This window comes from Onychostoma macrolepis, chromosome 13 (assembly GCF_012432095.1).
Source record: "Onychostoma macrolepis isolate SWU-2019 chromosome 13, ASM1243209v1, whole genome shotgun sequence".
Taxonomy (NCBI): domain Eukaryota; kingdom Metazoa; phylum Chordata; class Actinopteri; order Cypriniformes; family Cyprinidae; genus Onychostoma; species Onychostoma macrolepis.
Genome location: NC_081167.1, coordinates 28693171 through 28711501, shown reverse-complemented (window position 1 = coordinate 28711501; position 18331 = coordinate 28693171). Strand labels below are relative to the sequence as shown.

The following is an 18331-nucleotide window of genomic DNA, read 5'->3' as shown; positions in this document are numbered from 1 at the left end:
CAAAGGAGGCTTCACGACGGGTTTTATTGTAACTTCTGAGCTGTCTTTTTGGGCTCTCTTACAACACTCCTCTGCCTTCAATTTCAGTTGCACTAGATGGTGGACAACATCATATGATGGTGTGGATGGCGAAAGGCTCTGAACTTGGAGTAATTTATCCATGGGGCTTTTCAGTTTTCTCCCTATTTGGAGTTCTGCAGGGACATCCCAATGCTTTCCTGCACAGCTGAATTAATTGCAAACCGGAGTTCAGGTAAATGCTGATCCCACTTCTTGTGGTTGTCATCCACGCACGAGGCAATCATGCATTTTAGGGTCCAGTTAACTCTCTCAGTCATATTCGTTTGGGGTGATATGCTGTTGTTAATTTTGGTTGAGATTCCATTTTGCACACAGCTCTTTGAACATGGAGGAAACAAATTGGGTACCACGGTCAGACAAGATGAAGTCTGGAACACCCCACCGGGTAAGGATTTCGGTCCTGAGAATCTTCGCTATGGTTTGTGCATTTGCACGGCGCAAGGGAAACAACTCAACCCAGCGAGTGAAGTAATCCACAAAAACCAGAAGGTATTCATGACGTTGTGTGCTGCTTGGCAACGGCCCCATTATGTCGACACCCACCATTTTGTTGGGTTGCGAGATGGTAATGGGTTGTAGCTTCCCAGCCGGTTTCTGATTTTCACTTTTAAGTGTTTGACACTTTATACAGTGCTTAACATAATTTTTGACATCAGTCCACATCCCTGGCCAGAAAACAACATCTTGTAGTCGCTTGTAGGTTTTATAGATACCTCCATGGCCGCTTAAAGGATGGGAATGGTAGTGATGAAGGACAGCTGGAATAAGACTGCTAGGCAGGTACACTCTGTAGTGAACTTGGCCATTTGACAGGTGGGTCTTGTGATATAGTTTGTCCTCCACAACTTCATATTTGTCTTTTAGATCACTGTTATTGTTCTCTGCCAATGCTTTAAAAACATTTATGATCTCAGGATCTTTCTGTTGTTCTTCCCATATTGACACAACAGAGACTGGAAACTCAATATCCTCTTTCTGGCTGGAGTACAAGCTGCAACAAGGTAAGCTGGAAATCCTAGACAAAGCATCAGGGGCTACATTGAGTTTTCCCTTTCGGTATTCAATTACAAAATCAAACCTTTGCAATCGTAGGGCCCATCTAATGAGACGGCTGGTGGTTTTTGGGGAACTTAAGACCCACTGTAGTGCAGAATGGTCAGTGACTACGGTGAACATCTTGTGCTCCAGGTAATGTTGCCATTTCTCAAGTGCCCATATGACTGCTAGGCACTCTTTCTCTGTAGCAGAGTAATTTGTCTCAGCTTTGTTAAGGGTGCGGCTTGCGTATGCAATGACTTTCTCCAGTCCTTGAGCTTTCCGTTGCGTTAATACAGCACCGAGTCCGGAATCACTGGCATCGGTGTACACAATGAACGGTAGTTGGAGATTTGGATGGCCAAGGATAGGAGGTGATGTGAGATGTGCCTTCAATTCTTCAAAAGCTTCCTGGCATTGGGGTGACCAGTGAAAAGAATGTCCCTTCTTTTTCAGTGTATTGATGGGTTCAGCGATCTTGGAGAAATTTGGGACAAAGCGGTGATACCATCCAGCTAGTCCAAGAAAACGCTGGACCTCTTTGATGTTCCTTGGCACAGGGTAAGATCTGATGGCCTCAACTTTGGATGAGTCTGCTGTGATGCCATTGATGCTAACCACATGTCCCAGGAATGTAATTTCTGTAAGGCAGAACTTGCTCTTTTTAAGGTTTATGGTCAATCCAGCTTCCTGCAGTCGATTGAGAACAGTTTGAAGGTCCTTGAAGTGCTGAGCTACAGATAGTGAGTATATGATAATATCATCGATGTAGACAAAGCAAATGTTTCTTCGTAAGTCTCCCAGTACTGTTTCCATTAACCTCTGGAATGTTGCAGGTGCATTTTTTAATCCAAATGGCATGACATTAAAGTGGAAGAGCCCTGATGGAGTGATGAATGCTGTCTTTGATTTACTCTGGGGGTCCATAGCCACCTGCCAGTAGCCACTGTTGAGATCGATGGTTGAAAAGATGGCTGCTCCAGACAGAGATTCAAGGATTTCAGTGATGTTGGGAAGGGGGTAAGCATCATTCTCAGTGATGGTATTAAGCTTACGGTAATCTACACAAAATCTAAGGCTGCCATCTTTTTTGGGAACAAGGACTACAGGGGAGGCCCAGCCAGAATGTGAGGGTTCTACAATTCCTGCATTCAACATCTCCACAAGTTGCTCTTGTACCACTGCTTGTTTGGCTGGGGACATGCGGTATGGCCGTTGCTTAATGGGCACTTGATATTGTGTATAAATAGTGTGTTGTAGGACATCAGTACGACCTGGTTGAAGGGTGCACACCTGAGTGTTGGACTCCAGAATTCTCCTCAGTCTGTCTTTTTCAGCAGGGGGTAAGTGTGCTTCACTTACAGCAGTGTCAATTAAACATTGTGCATCTGTACTGATAAATGGTGATGATCGGCATACAGGTTGTGGTGGAGGGATTGAGCTTAACAGTGAAAGGCTTTGGTTAAAAGTCTTTACATGTGGTCCCGTCTTTTGACGTTGAGGGCTGATATCAGGTACACTTGCATTGCCAGGTTGAAATGGATGATCTTCTTGTGGGGAGGACTTAAATGAATATTTACTGTCGATTACATTAATTTGTAGGCCACTGAAGAAGATGAAATCCAGTCCCAGAACTACAGCGTAGGCGAGTGCTTTAGGGGAAAGGACAGCGACAGGTAAAGTGAAAGTGTTATTGTGAATGTGGATTGGTAACTGCAACCATCCTAAAGGCACCTCTGCTTCGCCATTAGCCAAATACAGTGGACCGCGAGACCAAGATTGGAGGTTCTCTTGTGGAAAGAGATTTTTCCACAAACTCTCATGGATCATGGTGTAGCTGGCCCCTGTGTCCATGATGGCCTTTCCAGACCACCCACCAATGCGGATTGGAACGATCAGTTGTTGTGGGATGACAACAGGAGAACCAGGCATTGGTGTAGGGGGTGATTTCTTGGAAGTGGACAATCTTTTATTTGTTGTGGCTGTCACAGAATTACTAGTTGCTTGACCTCCAGACTTGCGGGAATGAAATGATCGTTGACTAGTGAAAGGATGTTGTTGTTTTGCAGGTTGGTTTGTGGATGGGTTGCCATAAAGTGGACAACATCCAGGTGAGTGATGTCCCTTACATCTCCAACATTGCACTTGGGGTTGGTCAGTGGGTTTAATGTTTTTTGGAATTACTTCTTGTGGTGATTTTCTGCTCATACATTTTTCATATTGCATTTGCTGCTCATGGTCCTTCTCTAGCTGATGTCCCAGCTTTACCAGTTCCTCAACGGTGCTCACACGACTACGTAGCTGACTGGCAAGGTAAGGTTTTAAATTTTTGAGAATCATTTGTACTATTTCATGTTCAGTTAGGGAAGGTTTCCATCTTTTGCAAAGAGCTCGATATGTAAAGGCAAAATCTCTGATAGATTCTCTCTCTCCTTGATACCTTGCGCGGACTCTTTCAGCCAACTCATCTTCGTAGTCTTCGGAGAGGAAGGCTGAGAGGAAAACACTCTCGAATTCGTTCCATGTCGTTACTGAAGATCGGGCGACTTCCCACCAGTCACGTGCAGTGCCGTGGAGTACGCTGCGGAAGGTTGCCAAGAGGTCGGTCTCTGCAAGTGGGTGCAATGCCAAGAAATCCTGACACCTTGTTAGGTACAGCAGAGGATCGGCGTCATCCGACGGTCTTCCAAATGTGGGAAAGGTCAATTTTAAATGGTCACTTTTTCCAGCAGGAATAGGAGGACACTCTGGGGCATTTTCTAGTGGTGATGGGTATGCGGTAAGTATGGCACTGGGTGGTGGTTGTATCCCTTTACTGTGGTGATCAGCCATTTCTTTTCCTTGCCGTTTGACTTCCTCTATGTTTGTTTGAAGCTCATTTACTTGTGTTGTTAGCTTGTCAATTTGAATGATGCACTGATTACATTCAGTGGAGAGCTGCTCATGATCCTTTTGAAGGTTCTTTTGTGTGGCTCTGATGTCTCCCTGAAGTTCAACCTGAAGTTGATCCACCATAAAACGGACTTCAGAAATAAACGTAGATTCTACTTTTTGTAGCTCTTGTGAGATCATCACTTTCATGGCTTTGACTAGTTGATCGGAATTGGCTAAATCTGCTTTTGTTGCAGTTAACGTGGTGAAAATTTGTTGCTGGTTAGCCTCCATTTTGGCAGTCAGGTCTCCAAGTTGTTTTTCTTGATGGGAAGTGGCTGTCTTTTGCTCCTGGGTGAGTTCGTTCACAGCTTTCTCCTGATGTTTCATGAAATCAAACAAGTTGTCCCAGTTACCTTGAACTTGTGCAGTCAAATGGTGAATTTCTTTTCCAGGAGTTGGGAGGTGACCAGGCAGGCGATGCTGTGACACTGAAGAAGATGGTGTAGTTTCAGTGGATGTGCAAAGTTGCATAGGTTCTGGCTGAAATGAAGTAGCGCCACCTGGAGGCATGGAGGCAAAATGCACCTGAGACCGGGGATGGGGACTGCTGAACTGAGTTGGGGTGAAGTGGAAAGTGGAAAACTGAGGTGGATGAATGGGTCTTGGTTGCACAAGCGACCAGACTGGAGTTGCTATGTCTGGGGGAGGTTCAATTTCCACAGATGTTGAAGGTGAAGGAGGGATAGTGGCCATGTTTGTATGTGTTGTTGCTTGGCAATGTTGTGTGAATAATCAGTAAATGAGATGAGTGAATTGGAATGACTGTGTCTGTTTTTTGGGGCACCAGGGGATATAAACAAAAACAAAAAAGCACAGAGTACAGTTTCCAATCTCAATTTTCTCAAATATTTTTCACAATTTTTCACACAGCACATTCAAAATGCAACATCAAGTTCCCAGTAATTAGATTTCACTTCAATTACCCAATTATCTTGGTACCTTTTCCAGCTGATACACTTCAGTCAAACAAAAGCATACAAAAAAATGCAACAAGGTTTCTTTTAAGGTTCACAAAAGATATAAGTTAACAATTAACCATAAGGTTTCAATAATTCCCCAACACAATTCAGATTCAAGTGTCCGTTTGTTCATGTGTTCGAGTGTTCAAGTGAAAGTGTTCAAGTGAAAGTGTTCAAGTGAAAGTGTTCAAGTCCCTGTTCAGGGCGCCACTCTGTAACGGTGGCCGCCGCCCTAGCTTAGATAAGCTCTAAGGGAAATGTTCGGGCGCCAGTCAGGACTAATCCTGACAATTTAAGTTAACCCAGGATAGCAAAACAAAGGCCACCTGTTACAATATTAATTTACAAAAACAGTCAAAGAAAAAAAACTCTGTTCACAAGGGGAAGATTTATTCCACGATGTCCATGAGAGAAAAAAAACACAAGTGAAAAAAACAGTTCACCACTTCCGTTCACTTTTGAAGCCGTGCAGAAATTGCGTCACGCTAATTCACGTTCCCAACATAGGCAGATTCGCGTCCACAATCATAATTTGTCACGTTTGCAGTCATAATGGAAACTGGAGAGTGTTTCGGGTTTTGTCCGACAGCAGGACAGGTGGATGAGCAGCCATCACTTGTCTTCAGAACAGTTTTACTAACAACAGACGATCGTGATGTGCAACGCTTGAAAGTCAAGTGAACTTTTCGACGCACCAGACATCGCTCACAGGAAGCAACAGTTCGACAAGCGGCAGTCTTTCCACGTCACACGGTAATCCCTTCACGCTCACTACTGCAAACCTACTGATGACGCAATTATTCTCGGGTAAGACACGCTTCCTTATATCCTCCGTCCTTCCGCCGTTAATTGAACACTCCACCCCCAAACACACAAAGTGAAAGTAAAATGATTTTGGTGGCACGGATTTTTCGCATTGCCACAAGAATTAGCAACTAAGTTTTGGCGAGCTGGTGGCTAATTTGTATGTTTTGTACCATCTGTTTACGCCCAAGTAACGTTTTTTTCTAAAAACCATAAATTTTTGTGCAAATATTATTATATATTCACATAGTAAACTTTGTATACAAAATCGCCACCTCATAAAATAGTTAACGAAGTGAAGCGGAGTGCCTAAAATCCCCTTAGCTGTTATAAATTCACTGTAAACCATGGCTTCATGGGGCTTATTGCTTTTATAAAACGGTTATTCCATATATGTAGCAAGGTTTCACAAAATAAAACAGAGCAAGTAAAATGCAATGATGTTAATAAAAACATTATTCTTCCGCCAAACAATGTAGTTCCTCAGAAATGTTTGTGGTTGCAACAAAGTGGTTGCCGAGCAACACACAGACGTAAACAAAGGTGTATGTTCATAGCCATAGACATATATATATATATATATATATATATGTTTGTAGAGTCATTTACAACAGCTTCGAACGCGGCTCAACCAATCAGAATCAAGGACCAGAACTCTCCGTTTTTTAAATTGACTTTTTTTCTAAAAATCGTATGTTTTATATGATTCACATCATAGAAATTCACTGAAATTGCCACCTTGAAAAATGGTTACATTTTATTATGAGATCAGACTGACATTACTGAAATTGTAATTGCCAGCTTGGATAATGGCAAATAAATAAATTGGCAATTTTTCATATATATGATATTGTAATTGTATTGTGTATATATATATGGTCCCACTTTATATTAGGTGGCCTTAACTACTATGTACTTAAATTTTAATTAATCATTTGGTGCAATGCACTTATTGTGTACATACATGTTTTTACATTGTACTTGTATTTTTAAAAATACCTATATGTAGTTACATCTGTAATTAATTTCTGTAATTACATTTATAATTACACTGTTGACCCATCCCTTACACCTTAACCCACCCTTAAACCTACCCAAACCACCTAATCTGTCCCTAACATCACCCATATCCCACCTCAATAGAAGCAAAAGTGTTTTGCAATACAATATGACCACAATAAGTACATGGTACTTATTTTTTGATGCAAGTACATAGTAGTTAAGGCCACCTAATATAAAGTGTGACCATATATATTTATTTATTGTCTATTTATTATTTGTTTCATTGCAAAAAGTGCATTGATTAATTGTGCACAATAATACCACACAAAAAAAAAAAAAATGATATAGAAACAATTCAGTTCTTTCAGAAATTGCTATTAAATTTCACAATTAATTACGAAGAAACAGCAATTAATGCACTGACTTAATTTAAAGGGGTCATGAACTCAGAAACCAAAATTCCCCTGATCCTTTGACATATAAGAGGTCATTGTACTATAAAAACATCCTGTAAGTTTCAGAACTCAAAACTTTAGTCTAAAAACAGCTTATGTTGAAGCCAATCTGCCAAAACCACAGCTTTTGGAATGTTCTACTCTATGATGTAATAATGTGGATAAGCACCGCCTCCGCAGAAGAAGATCAACGCCTGCTTTGACATCACTGCCTGATTAGCCCCACCCACCGATTCTACATCAATGTCTGTTTAGCCCCACCCACCAATTGACGTATGTAGTGTTTAGGAGAGAGAAGAACATGCAGGTACAAAGCAGTAACCAAACGATAAAGACGCTCTGATGACAACAAGACCCTGTACAGTGCCAAGGTGTGGAAAAACAGTTTGCATGCATTGCCATCCTTCTGATCCCAAAATTAGGAAAGAGAGAATGCCTTTAACTTCATTTTACTGTGGATTCATTTACATACAAAGCACAATTTGACACGGGATTTTCAAACAGATTGAAACTAAAAGACATTTACATGGACATCAGTAATCGAATTATTTACCTTATTCTGAATAAGACAATATTATGATTAAGGTGTTTACATGAGTTGCTTTTAGAATATTCCTTTCATGTTCCTGTCTTACATGTTATAGTGCATAGATTGATTAATGGCACGTCATTACGCCCCCACGCCAAGTAGGGCTCGCTGCAGCCCACAAGATAAAGGGGGCGTGGTTGGATCCACATCTAGCGGGTGGAGATGGGTAGGTTTAGGGGTGGAGATGGGTGGGTTTAGGGATCAGGGGGTGGAGACGGGTAGGTTTAGGTATATGTAAGGTGGGAAGAGTTGGATCTGGATCCAACCACGCCCCCTGGATCTTGTGGGCTGCAGCGAGACGCTCCTCCCCCACGCGATGTCATCCGATGTTGTAACAACTCATGCCCTGCGTCCCAATGTTCATACTATCCATCCTAAATAGTATGTGAGATTACAATAAGTGTGTCCCAAAGCATAGTATGTTAAAAAGAGTATGCCAAAAGTCCCCGGATGGTCTACTATTTCAGGTCGATATTTGAAGTGTGGATCCGTGCACACTCTAATGGCTAAAATTGCCCACAATCCATTGTGCTTTGGCGAAGTATTCTGTCCAGAACTACAAACACGAATAAAAAGCGTTAGAAAAACTACAAATGTGGCGGATGCACGCGATCGACTTTTAGGTAGAGGTTTACAAAAAGGGGTTTGAGTTACTAATAATCAACGTTTAACCTGGTAAAAAAATAAATAAAAAATATGTATAATATATATATATATATATATATATATATTGTTATCCGTGTTATATTTCATCTGCAACAGCAATGTGAACTTTTATAAACATCCATTTGGTCCTTAACTTTTAAATGCATCATTATGCAGAAAATATGAGCAGAGTTCTCCGCATGAAAGACTGGCAGATCAACGAGCTAGCCTACTTCTTTTGTCTCCAATACGGTAGGAAGTTAAATGAAATGTGGAGGACGTTAACTGTGACAAGATGATTGACAGGCCAGTTTACAGTGACAGGGTGCATGTAACAGATGTGACAGAGCGGTCCGTTAAAGACGCAGTAGTGTGACGTGATAGTATGTCCCAAAGCTTGCCTACTCTTCTACTAAACACTCAAAAGTGTGTACTTTTTCTTCACCAAAAGAGTACATACTTTAAGGGCATAGTATAAGTAGGCACATTGGGATGCAGCAATGGACTTTTGTGTTGGTTTTCATTTCATCCCTCGTGTTCTCTGACCTAGTTTCTGTTTCCCCTTAATTGTGTCATTATGTTCAGGTGTGTCTAGTCATTATCCTCATTTACGTTCCCCATATAAGTTGTGTTCAGTTCAGTGCTTCTTTGTCCGGTCTCGTCTACATTACCTGTGTGTACCCAGCCTACCTGTTATGGATTACCACGGACCGTTGGTTAAAGTCTGATGCATATGGCACACTTATCTGGAAACACTTCAGTTTGAGTGTCGAAGTCGTCGTCGGATTGGTTGAATTATACAGGATTTCCGGGACACATGTGTGTCACGTTCTTTAACGTTCCGCCTGGAAACAAAAATGCCGTGACGCCAAACCCCCTCACGAAAGAAGAAAGCCGTCGTGCTTACAACTGTGACGACAAACACTTATCAGGATCAAATAAACGCTGGATTTTCAAAAGTATGTGAAATATTTAAAGTTCGCGGCATAGAATCTTTAAAATACATCCGAGAGTTTCGTCTGTTATTGTGGCGACATTTCCACACCCCGAAACGTGACGCTGAACGAAACTAACTGTGATTGGTTGTTTGACATGTCGGTCAAACGGCATCATGGGCGGGCCTTGGCCAATGAAAGCTGCCATCTGTTCCAGACCTTCAGCCGTCAGTCTGAAGGTCTGGCTACACGCAACTATGGATTACCTTTATGTGGATTATTAAAGATTGTTGTTGTTTTTTTTAATTATTATTATTTTTTTTTATTAGAACTACAAAGAAAAATATACAATTATGTCAAGACATCCAAATAAAAATAATAAAATAAACATATTATATAAATGTACAAATATACATTTTGACAAGAATACAAAGAAAAGAGCAACTAAATGTCAATAATCCAAAAACAGCATATATGAGATCACTTTTCAATTAAATTCAGCTCTTTAGCAAATACAATTGTATCTTTAAATTTTTTACTATTATTAAAGATCGTTATTCTCTTCATATTCGTGTGTTTCTCCTACACCACACCATGACAGATGTCCCGTCCAGAATTTCACGTATAAGCATATAGTTAATCTTCGTTATGATGCCATATACAGTTTTGGGTGTTTCATTTTTAATTTTATGAAGGCTCCAAGTGCAGTTAATTATTTGTAATGCTATACGTGCAAACAGCGTTGCTCTTTTGTTTGCTGTCAAACGGTTGACCACTGCCATGTGTATCCTGTCACAAAATGCGGCGAAAAGTCCTACACGATGGTAATCGTGTGATTAAGATGTGTACATGTCTGTACTGCACCGCGATAATGTGACTAAAATAGGAATACTCCACATGTTTTAATTCGATTTGTGTTTATTTCGAGTATGACTTTAGCTGGATTAAGGTAATCAAAAATCTCTGTTTACATGGTAGGTTCTTAATCAGAGCATTGTCTTAATCGTGTTAAAATAGGAATATCGTTGTCTATGTAAACTTACTCAGTGTTGTGCCGACTATACTGGATCTGACAGTAATGTCACAACACAAGTGTGAGTAAGTTTTCATTATACACTATTGCTTTGTCTCTTCTTACAGATCGTTTTAAATGTATTGAGCTATTTATGCATTTTTGACCTAAATCACAGCAGTGTCTGTCTATGAGGAATATACGCTGCAAAACATACACAACTATTAGCCAATCACAGCAGTGGGCGTTTACTTCCGAGTCTGCACTCCGCCACGCCTGTTCAAACAGAGCATTCAAACGAGGGGTTAAAAACAGGACAGAAAATAGCTCAATTATGATGTTTTTTGTTTTTTTTATGTAAAATCTTGATAACGTTATAAGTGGAGCTCAGGGAACAGTACAAATTTTTAAAAAAGGCAGTTCATGACCCCTTTAAAATTTGTGTTTTGAAATGTTTAAAAAAATGTTTTCTTGTAAAACATAATTATTCTTATTTACATAATTAGTCTTATTTACAACGTCGAGAAAAAAAAGTAATTATGGTAAATTTTGATTTCATGTTAGCAACTTTTTTGGAAGCATTTCAGAAGTCAAACGCCTCAAACACAATGACATCTCCTCTGATGTTCCTCAAAGTGCAAACTTTAAAGCTGACGAGTCCCATGCTGGTTAATTTGGGAATATGGGGTTTGGGGAGGGAAACAGGCCTGTTTTATGTGGTGGTCACAGCTCACAGCAGACAGGTGCATGAAGGGAAGTGGTTGTGAAACGTTTGGCTATTTTCTCTGCCCGTGCCGTCATGATGATGTCAGCTGAAATGGGATGTTGTTTCAGTTGTTGACTTTCAAGATCAAGCGGCTGTAATCTACATGAAGGCTGAGGAGGATCTGGTGTGTGAGAAAGAGAGGTTTCTGCAATAGTTCTGAATGAGATATAAAGCACACCGAGCGAGATGCTCTTCTGTCAGGCTTTTATCTCAGCGTGTGTTTGAAGTGGCAGCCGGTGTCGCAGTTTCCATTACCAGCTGCACCGGAGGAGTTTGCATCAGGCCGTATACGCGGGTGGAAAAGCACGTGCTCCAGTATCACAGCAAAGTCAGGATGTGGAAATAAATTCATCATCTGAGTGAAAAACAGATACAAATTTAAATGGCATATTGTTTTGTTCCATCTGTATTCCTTACTGTCAGAGCCACGGCACAGCGTGATAGAGACATATAACTACAGTCAGATTAGTTTGCCATTCCATTTGCTGGAGGGGAAAAAACAACTTCAACTTTTAGCCTTCATAATGTGCAAATCTTTCCAATCTTAAACCCCACTCTTGTAAATAGCCAACATAATGAACAATTCAAACGGTTTTATAAATGTACTTTTTAAGTTGACTTTTATATAGAAAATTAATTTCATTTCTTCATCATTTTTTGTCCAATAGAAAGAAATGGCATTGCATCATGTGCCTACAGATTCTGACTAGTCGGATTAGATGGTTTACTCTCGGTGTTTTTCAGTGATTTAGGATGCACATGAAAGAGAAAATAAAATAAAATAATACACATTAATAGTAGAGCTGTTAAAATGTGTCAATTTAGTAAATTATCAAAACATTTCAAGTAAAAACAACAACAAACCATTTAATTATGTTAAGTTTAAGTCATTATAAACAGATCTAAATTACACTGGTAAGAACAACAAAAAACATTTAATTTAACCATTTTAGTTGTGATTTACACTCTCCTTTAAAGGCAACAACAACAAATAATAATAATAATAATAATCATCATCATCTATGTTTTATTTATTTTATTTCAGTTTTAGTTATTTTAGTACATCAAGTTTTATTTAAAGTTTATTTTAGTCAAGTAATGGAAATATTTTTATGGTTTTACTTTAACTATAATAAACCCGGTGTATACACTTTAAAAAAATAATGTTGTAGTAGTAAATGAGATTACTGGAGTATGTTTTACAAGAAAATACTATTTCAGTTTTTCTACTTAAAAAAAAAAAAAAAAAATCATGTTAAATTCAATGTATCACTTGTGCATTGTATCAAATCTACTAGCGATTTCTGAGTGAAAATTGTTTCTATAGCAAATGTTTTGTCATTGTGCAGATGTATATCACAGGTTAGGTAGCAGGAAAGTGAACTGCAGGCCGCAGATTTGCTAGTTATTCTGTCCTGCGTAAAACACTGTCAGAAGCTCCTAACAGTCCAGCATCTCTCAGGTTTCTAATGTGAAAAGCAGAGTTGTGAGATGCACATCTAACTGCAACACACTCAGAGTCCCAGCAGTCCTTTCTAATAATAATCTCAGTGGATGTGTGCAAGTGTTTGTTGAAAAAGAATGCCTAAAATCAGTCTATTCAGATATGCATGTCTTCCAGTCCTGCTGAGCATGCTGTGTTCTTGAGCACTATTGTTCAGGTGGGAAATAATCAGAGCTTGCTGTGCTCTTAAACACTGAGACATTATAAGCTCATAATAAAGAGTTTCTATTGACTTGTTGCCATCGGTTGAATCACCTCGAGATCTGCGCCATGCATCTCTGCCGCGACGTAGAATTGCATCAGATTTGCAGCAGCCACTACAGTTTTAAATAAGTGACACTCGGCGTAGTGATTAGTTCGTGGATCTGTTAATGTATCGCAGAAGATGAACCGAAAAAAAAGTTCAAAGACAGAAATAACTGTGACGGTAGCAGGCCCTGTTCTGCAGCACATAGAAAGTTCTATCACTTTAAAATATTAATGTGCTTGTGGTACAGTATACAGGAAATATTTCAGGAAGTATAACAGACTTTCCAAAATCTGCTCTGGTCAAGCAATGACACTTAAAAAATGACACTTTGTATATTTATATATTTTGTAAGTTGCTTTGGATAATATAGTAAGCTTTGGATTTGAAAAAGACAAAAAATTTAATCATTAAAAAGAAATTAAAATGTATTTTTCAAAAAGCATATTTTTAAACACACACACACACACACACACACATATATATATATATTTACAATCTAAAATTATTTTAAGAATTTAAAAATGTATTTAAAATATATACGTATATTAAATTACATAAAAAAATAGTTGCAAATATTTTTAAATTTCATTTTTTATTTTTATGTAATATTAATTACATTTTTTTGTTATCATTTTAAATTTTTTATAACACCACATAATTCACCAAATTGCTAATATTTACTGATGCTTGTGTTGTTTTCCCTCTCAAACCATGTCACTTCCTGGAGGATGATGTCATTAAGGAAGTGGCTATTGTTAGTTTTGTTAGTTAAAGGAAATTTTACAACACAAGATGGAAAGTTATATTAAGTCACAGAGGAAAAACTAGCGTAATCCTTTACTAAACAGTTACCAATTTACACAATATTCTCCATTAAACAAGTTTTGTTGAAACCATTGGTTAGAAAAAAAAGAAATATTTCTTTAAAAATTACAATATAATTCAAATGTATTTAAAATTCACCTTAATTGTCATATGGCGAGAAAAGAAAGCTAATGTAATTTCCATCTTTAATATTTTATCTAATATATAAAGGCATGATGTGCACATGAACATGCACTGCATAGATCTTTGTGTAAAAAGCAAACAAATCCAAATAGTAACAAGGAAATGTGAGGGAAATTCTGACTTGTTTGTATGAGGACATTCCATATACATTGTTCATCATGTTTTCTGTATATCTGTGTGCTTTATGAGAAGTGAAGTAGGTCAAAGATCACTCGCAGAAGGTGTTACACAAGTGCAGTCTCTGAACGGCAGAACACAAGCCGTCCATGCCTCAAGACAACAGCACATCAACCTGAACGGCAGGTTTCAGCGGCTTTACTGTAAGAAACAGAAAAGTGCTGCATTTCTAAGCTAAAACGGACATGCATCCGGTCCTGAGCCAGTGTGAACAGTTTCGATCAAGAATGGGTCATAAAATTACAGCCACGCATGATTGTTTTGACAAGGAAAGTGTGACTAAAAGAAAAAGCTCATCGGACAAATATGCAGCTGTACTAGTTCTTCTAGCTGTACAATATTAATCAGGGTGGTGATGGACTAATGGTTAAAGCTGCACGAGCATCAGAAGTTTAACACATATTAGGCTATTTACAGCATTTACAAATAAATAATAAATAAATAAATTTGTGTGTGTGTGTGTGTGTGTGTGTATATATATATATATATATATATATATATACACACACACACACACACATGTATATTTTAAATATATGCTAAATATATGTTGAAAACAGTGAAGCTCAATTAAATATATTTTTGAATTGGAAAATATATTTTGCTTCAACTTTCAAATATACCAAAATGTATTTCAGGGGCAAGAAAATAAATTTCCAATGTTATAGTAGCCTATTTAGTATAAATGCAAACGTTGAATACCCTACTAGACCAAAACTGCTAGATTCAGTAAACCTAGATACTAGATTTGACTTAATAATGTTTCTATAGAGAAAGAAAGTGTTTTATTTATTTATTTATTTTTGTTTATTTTATATGTGTGTGTGTGTGTGTGTGTGAGACCTATGTGAATGTATTTTCTTAGACTGAAATATATAAAGAGCAAAATTTTTTTTTTTTTTAATAAATGTATTTTTGCCATATAGCCATAGACCACACATACAATTTTAGATCTTTGCATCAAAAATCATGCTTAAGTTACAGTGAAGTAGTTACAGTGAAATAAAATGGGTCGTGCAGTTCACAGGTTTAAAAAGCTAACATGTGAAGCTAATTTGTTATGGATTTATTTATTTTAGGACTTATTTCCCCTTGAAAGACATGTGTTATTTGGGTTGTAAGGTGTCTTAAATTGTTCTTTTAGTGGTGGTTCTGCTGTTCAAGCCACATGAAGTGTTAGTCATGCATCACAGATGTTATTCCTGTGGGCAGATTTTACTTCATTTAAATGTTCTTCTTTTGTATCCCTGTGCATATCGTATGAAAGCTATTGTGGTTTACCAGATGTAAGTGGTCATGACAGGAGTTGAAATATTAGGAGGAAATATTGACTATAACTTTATACGCACAGACAGTAAGCAATTCTTTGACTTCAGTCTCAGTTTGAGATGCTTAATGTTTAAGCCTTGTGGTTGAACTTTCAAAGTGTGTAAATTTACATTTATGCTTCACTATATCTATTGTAAGTTCTTTACTGTCTCCACTGCTTTTGAGGTAATCAACAGTATAGCAAAATTTGGACACATTTAAAATTTCTGAAAGCCCATGCATTAGGCAACAAAATGTAAAAGCAAGTGGTATTTTTTGCAAGAAAAATGACACAAGTACACTTTACATGCACAAAAAGACATTTATGTTCATTAAAAATAAGTCATTTTAAGACATAAAAAATACCAACCTTTCTCATATTACAAGTTTTCTGAAATGATATGTTTAAACATGCACTGATTAACACATTTTTAGGAAGAAAATGCTATATAAAATCAGGCAAATGAAACATGAGCAAACCTAAACCTAAAAAATAGAATAAAATAAAAATAGGAGGATAGGAATAAAGCTGTAAGTTTTGATGTATGTAAGTGCTAAATAAATCAAATAAAACTCATGCAATAAAATGAAGACTTAAACTGTATTTTGGATGTTTTCTTTCCACTTGTCTGAAAAAGCACATTATGAAAAGCCACTGCATTAGACAACAAAATATTAAAGCAACAAGATAGTACGAATACACTTTACATGCACACAAAAAAAAAAAAATTCAATTTTGAGTTTAAATATATACAGTGTATATGTGAACAACACCTGTGTGACCTTCATACATCCACAAAAAGTCATCAAAACACCAGGTGATTAAAAGACACTGAGCAAAAATACCGAAGTGAAAAGATGCTTGAATGCACATGACATTTGCTTTGATATTTTGTAATGCAATACTTTTGGGGCCACTGTACAGTATGTTGATCTTTCATTTGAATACGAAATGTCAAAAGTCCCCAAAATATCGGGCACCAGAATTGATGCCGCATTGCACAGCACCTTTTTTTTCTCTCTGTTTTTCCTTCTGATCTATCTTTCCTCGCACGCTTGCAACTGAGAAAAAAACCCAAAAACCTTTAAGTCACAAAGCAGCTGCACTCGCAGGTCTGCTCTGGGATTCATTTAGTTGTTTAATGGAATAAACACACCATAAGTCAAAAGTATCTGCCGTTGAAAAAGACAAACAGAAGCACTGCAGTATATTCTGCAGTTTTACTTCCTTGTGCAGAGACAGATGGGACAAATAAAGATGCACCCACCACATTCATCAGTGTGTGTATATAGCATGCGATTGGGCCAAACTGCAGTGTGGTTGCATTTACCGTAGCGTGTTGGACCTTAACTCCGACTGGGGACTTCTCTTGGTAAAGTGTTAGTGGGAAGAGAAACTTAGCGCTGCTGGTAATCCAGACCAAAAGCAAATAAATACATCCAGCCCTCTACTTTATTGCCTTCCTTTTTTTTCCTTGTTCTCTTTCTCCGTCTTTCTCTCAGCATGCAGCTGTTTCCAGGAAGGGGGGGCAACAGCGACTCTTTCTGAGCTCGTCTCTATAGAGGGCAAGGAGGACAAACACATGAGCTGGCCACCAGAGTCATGGAAAATGTGTGTCACCCAAATCCTTAAGAAAGAATACACCCCCAGCTTTGATTGCCATTATTAGACTTCTTTTCTCTGAAAAACTTGATTTGCAACCGATTTGGAAGATGCCACCTGTAGGAACTTTGGCTGAAAGTATAATGAAAGATTCATGACTTTGAAAACGCATGACTTTAGATACTTTTACAGTGCTTTTTTGAGCTTGAATCCACCTCGTCTTGCATTGCCATTGCATTGCAATTAGTAGCGTGAATGTTTTGTTTTCTTAAGACAAGACACCCCAGGTGACTTGGGTAAAAATGTATTAAATGTATTTGCATTAAGTTTCTGAAATGCTGCTTAAATATGAAAATGATGCATAATGTGATTAAAAATCCACTAATTTGCATGAATTTTTGGAACAGAAAATGTAAACATTTTTTTTTTAATTCTTGTTTCATTCATTTTGCATTAAGTTTTTGAAATTATGTTTAAACACAAAAATGATCCATTATGTGATTAATTCTAAATATTTTTTCATTTTCTTAATATACTGGAGTCAAAGGATTTTACAGATTTCACTTTTTATCATTCCATGAATCAGAAAATACTGTCAACAGCCGCAAAAAAAAAAAAAAAAAAGGAATTACTGTAGTAATGAAATGCTGTAAAAGCTCAGGCGAATAATATATAAACAAACCCCACAACAAAAAGCTTCAGCATACAGATAAGTATAAAACTGTAAGTTTTGGTGTATGTAAGTGCTGCTCAAGTGGAGAAAAAACTCATTTTGTGACAATGGCCTATAAAGATATGTATTGTAATTGAAATACACACTTTCTGTCCACTAATCCAAAAAAACCTTCATAATTAAAAGGCAAATAGCACAAAATCTGAAAAGTGACCAGTGCATGAATAAACTATGTTTTTCTCGGTAGTGTCTTGCCTTAAGAATAAAGTAAATCACACAAGCTTGCAATGACATGAAAATGACATCATTTTCATTTTTGGCTGAACTAACCATACGTGCTGACCAAACGCTAACTGTGTAACCTCATAAAAGTTCAGGAAGTTGTCCAAAGGCATCCACATGTGCCATGCACTGATTTTTTTTATTTGTGCAAATACGATCCAAAGATTTGCAGCTGTAGACGCCATGGGTAAACACCATCCTAACCCATTCCTCATCCCAGTTACCTCCCGCCACACCTGTGTTCCGGCCCCTCACCCTCCAGGAGTTCTGTGTACTTTCCAGGGTGAGTTAGTCATCTTATAGGCCCTT

The 18331-nt window shown here is 38.0% G+C and overlaps 1 protein-coding gene across 1 annotated transcript; it reads right to left on the bottom strand.

Moving 5' to 3' along the window:
- Nucleotides 1–363: 363 nt before the first annotated feature.
- On the bottom strand, nucleotides 364–4833 carry LOC131551938 (uncharacterized). The gene has a single exon (XM_058795195.1). It carries the CDS (start codon nucleotides 4741–4743, stop codon nucleotides 364–366), a length of 4380 nt encoding a protein of 1459 aa, XP_058651178.1. The 5' UTR covers nucleotides 4744–4833.
- Nucleotides 4834–18331: the final 13498 nt, after the last annotated feature.

Excerpts from the sequence above, each read along its gene's own strand:
- LOC131551938 (XM_058795195.1), bottom strand. The coding sequence starts at position 4,743 with ATGGCCACTATCCCTCCTTCACCTTCAACATCTGTGGAAATTGAACCT.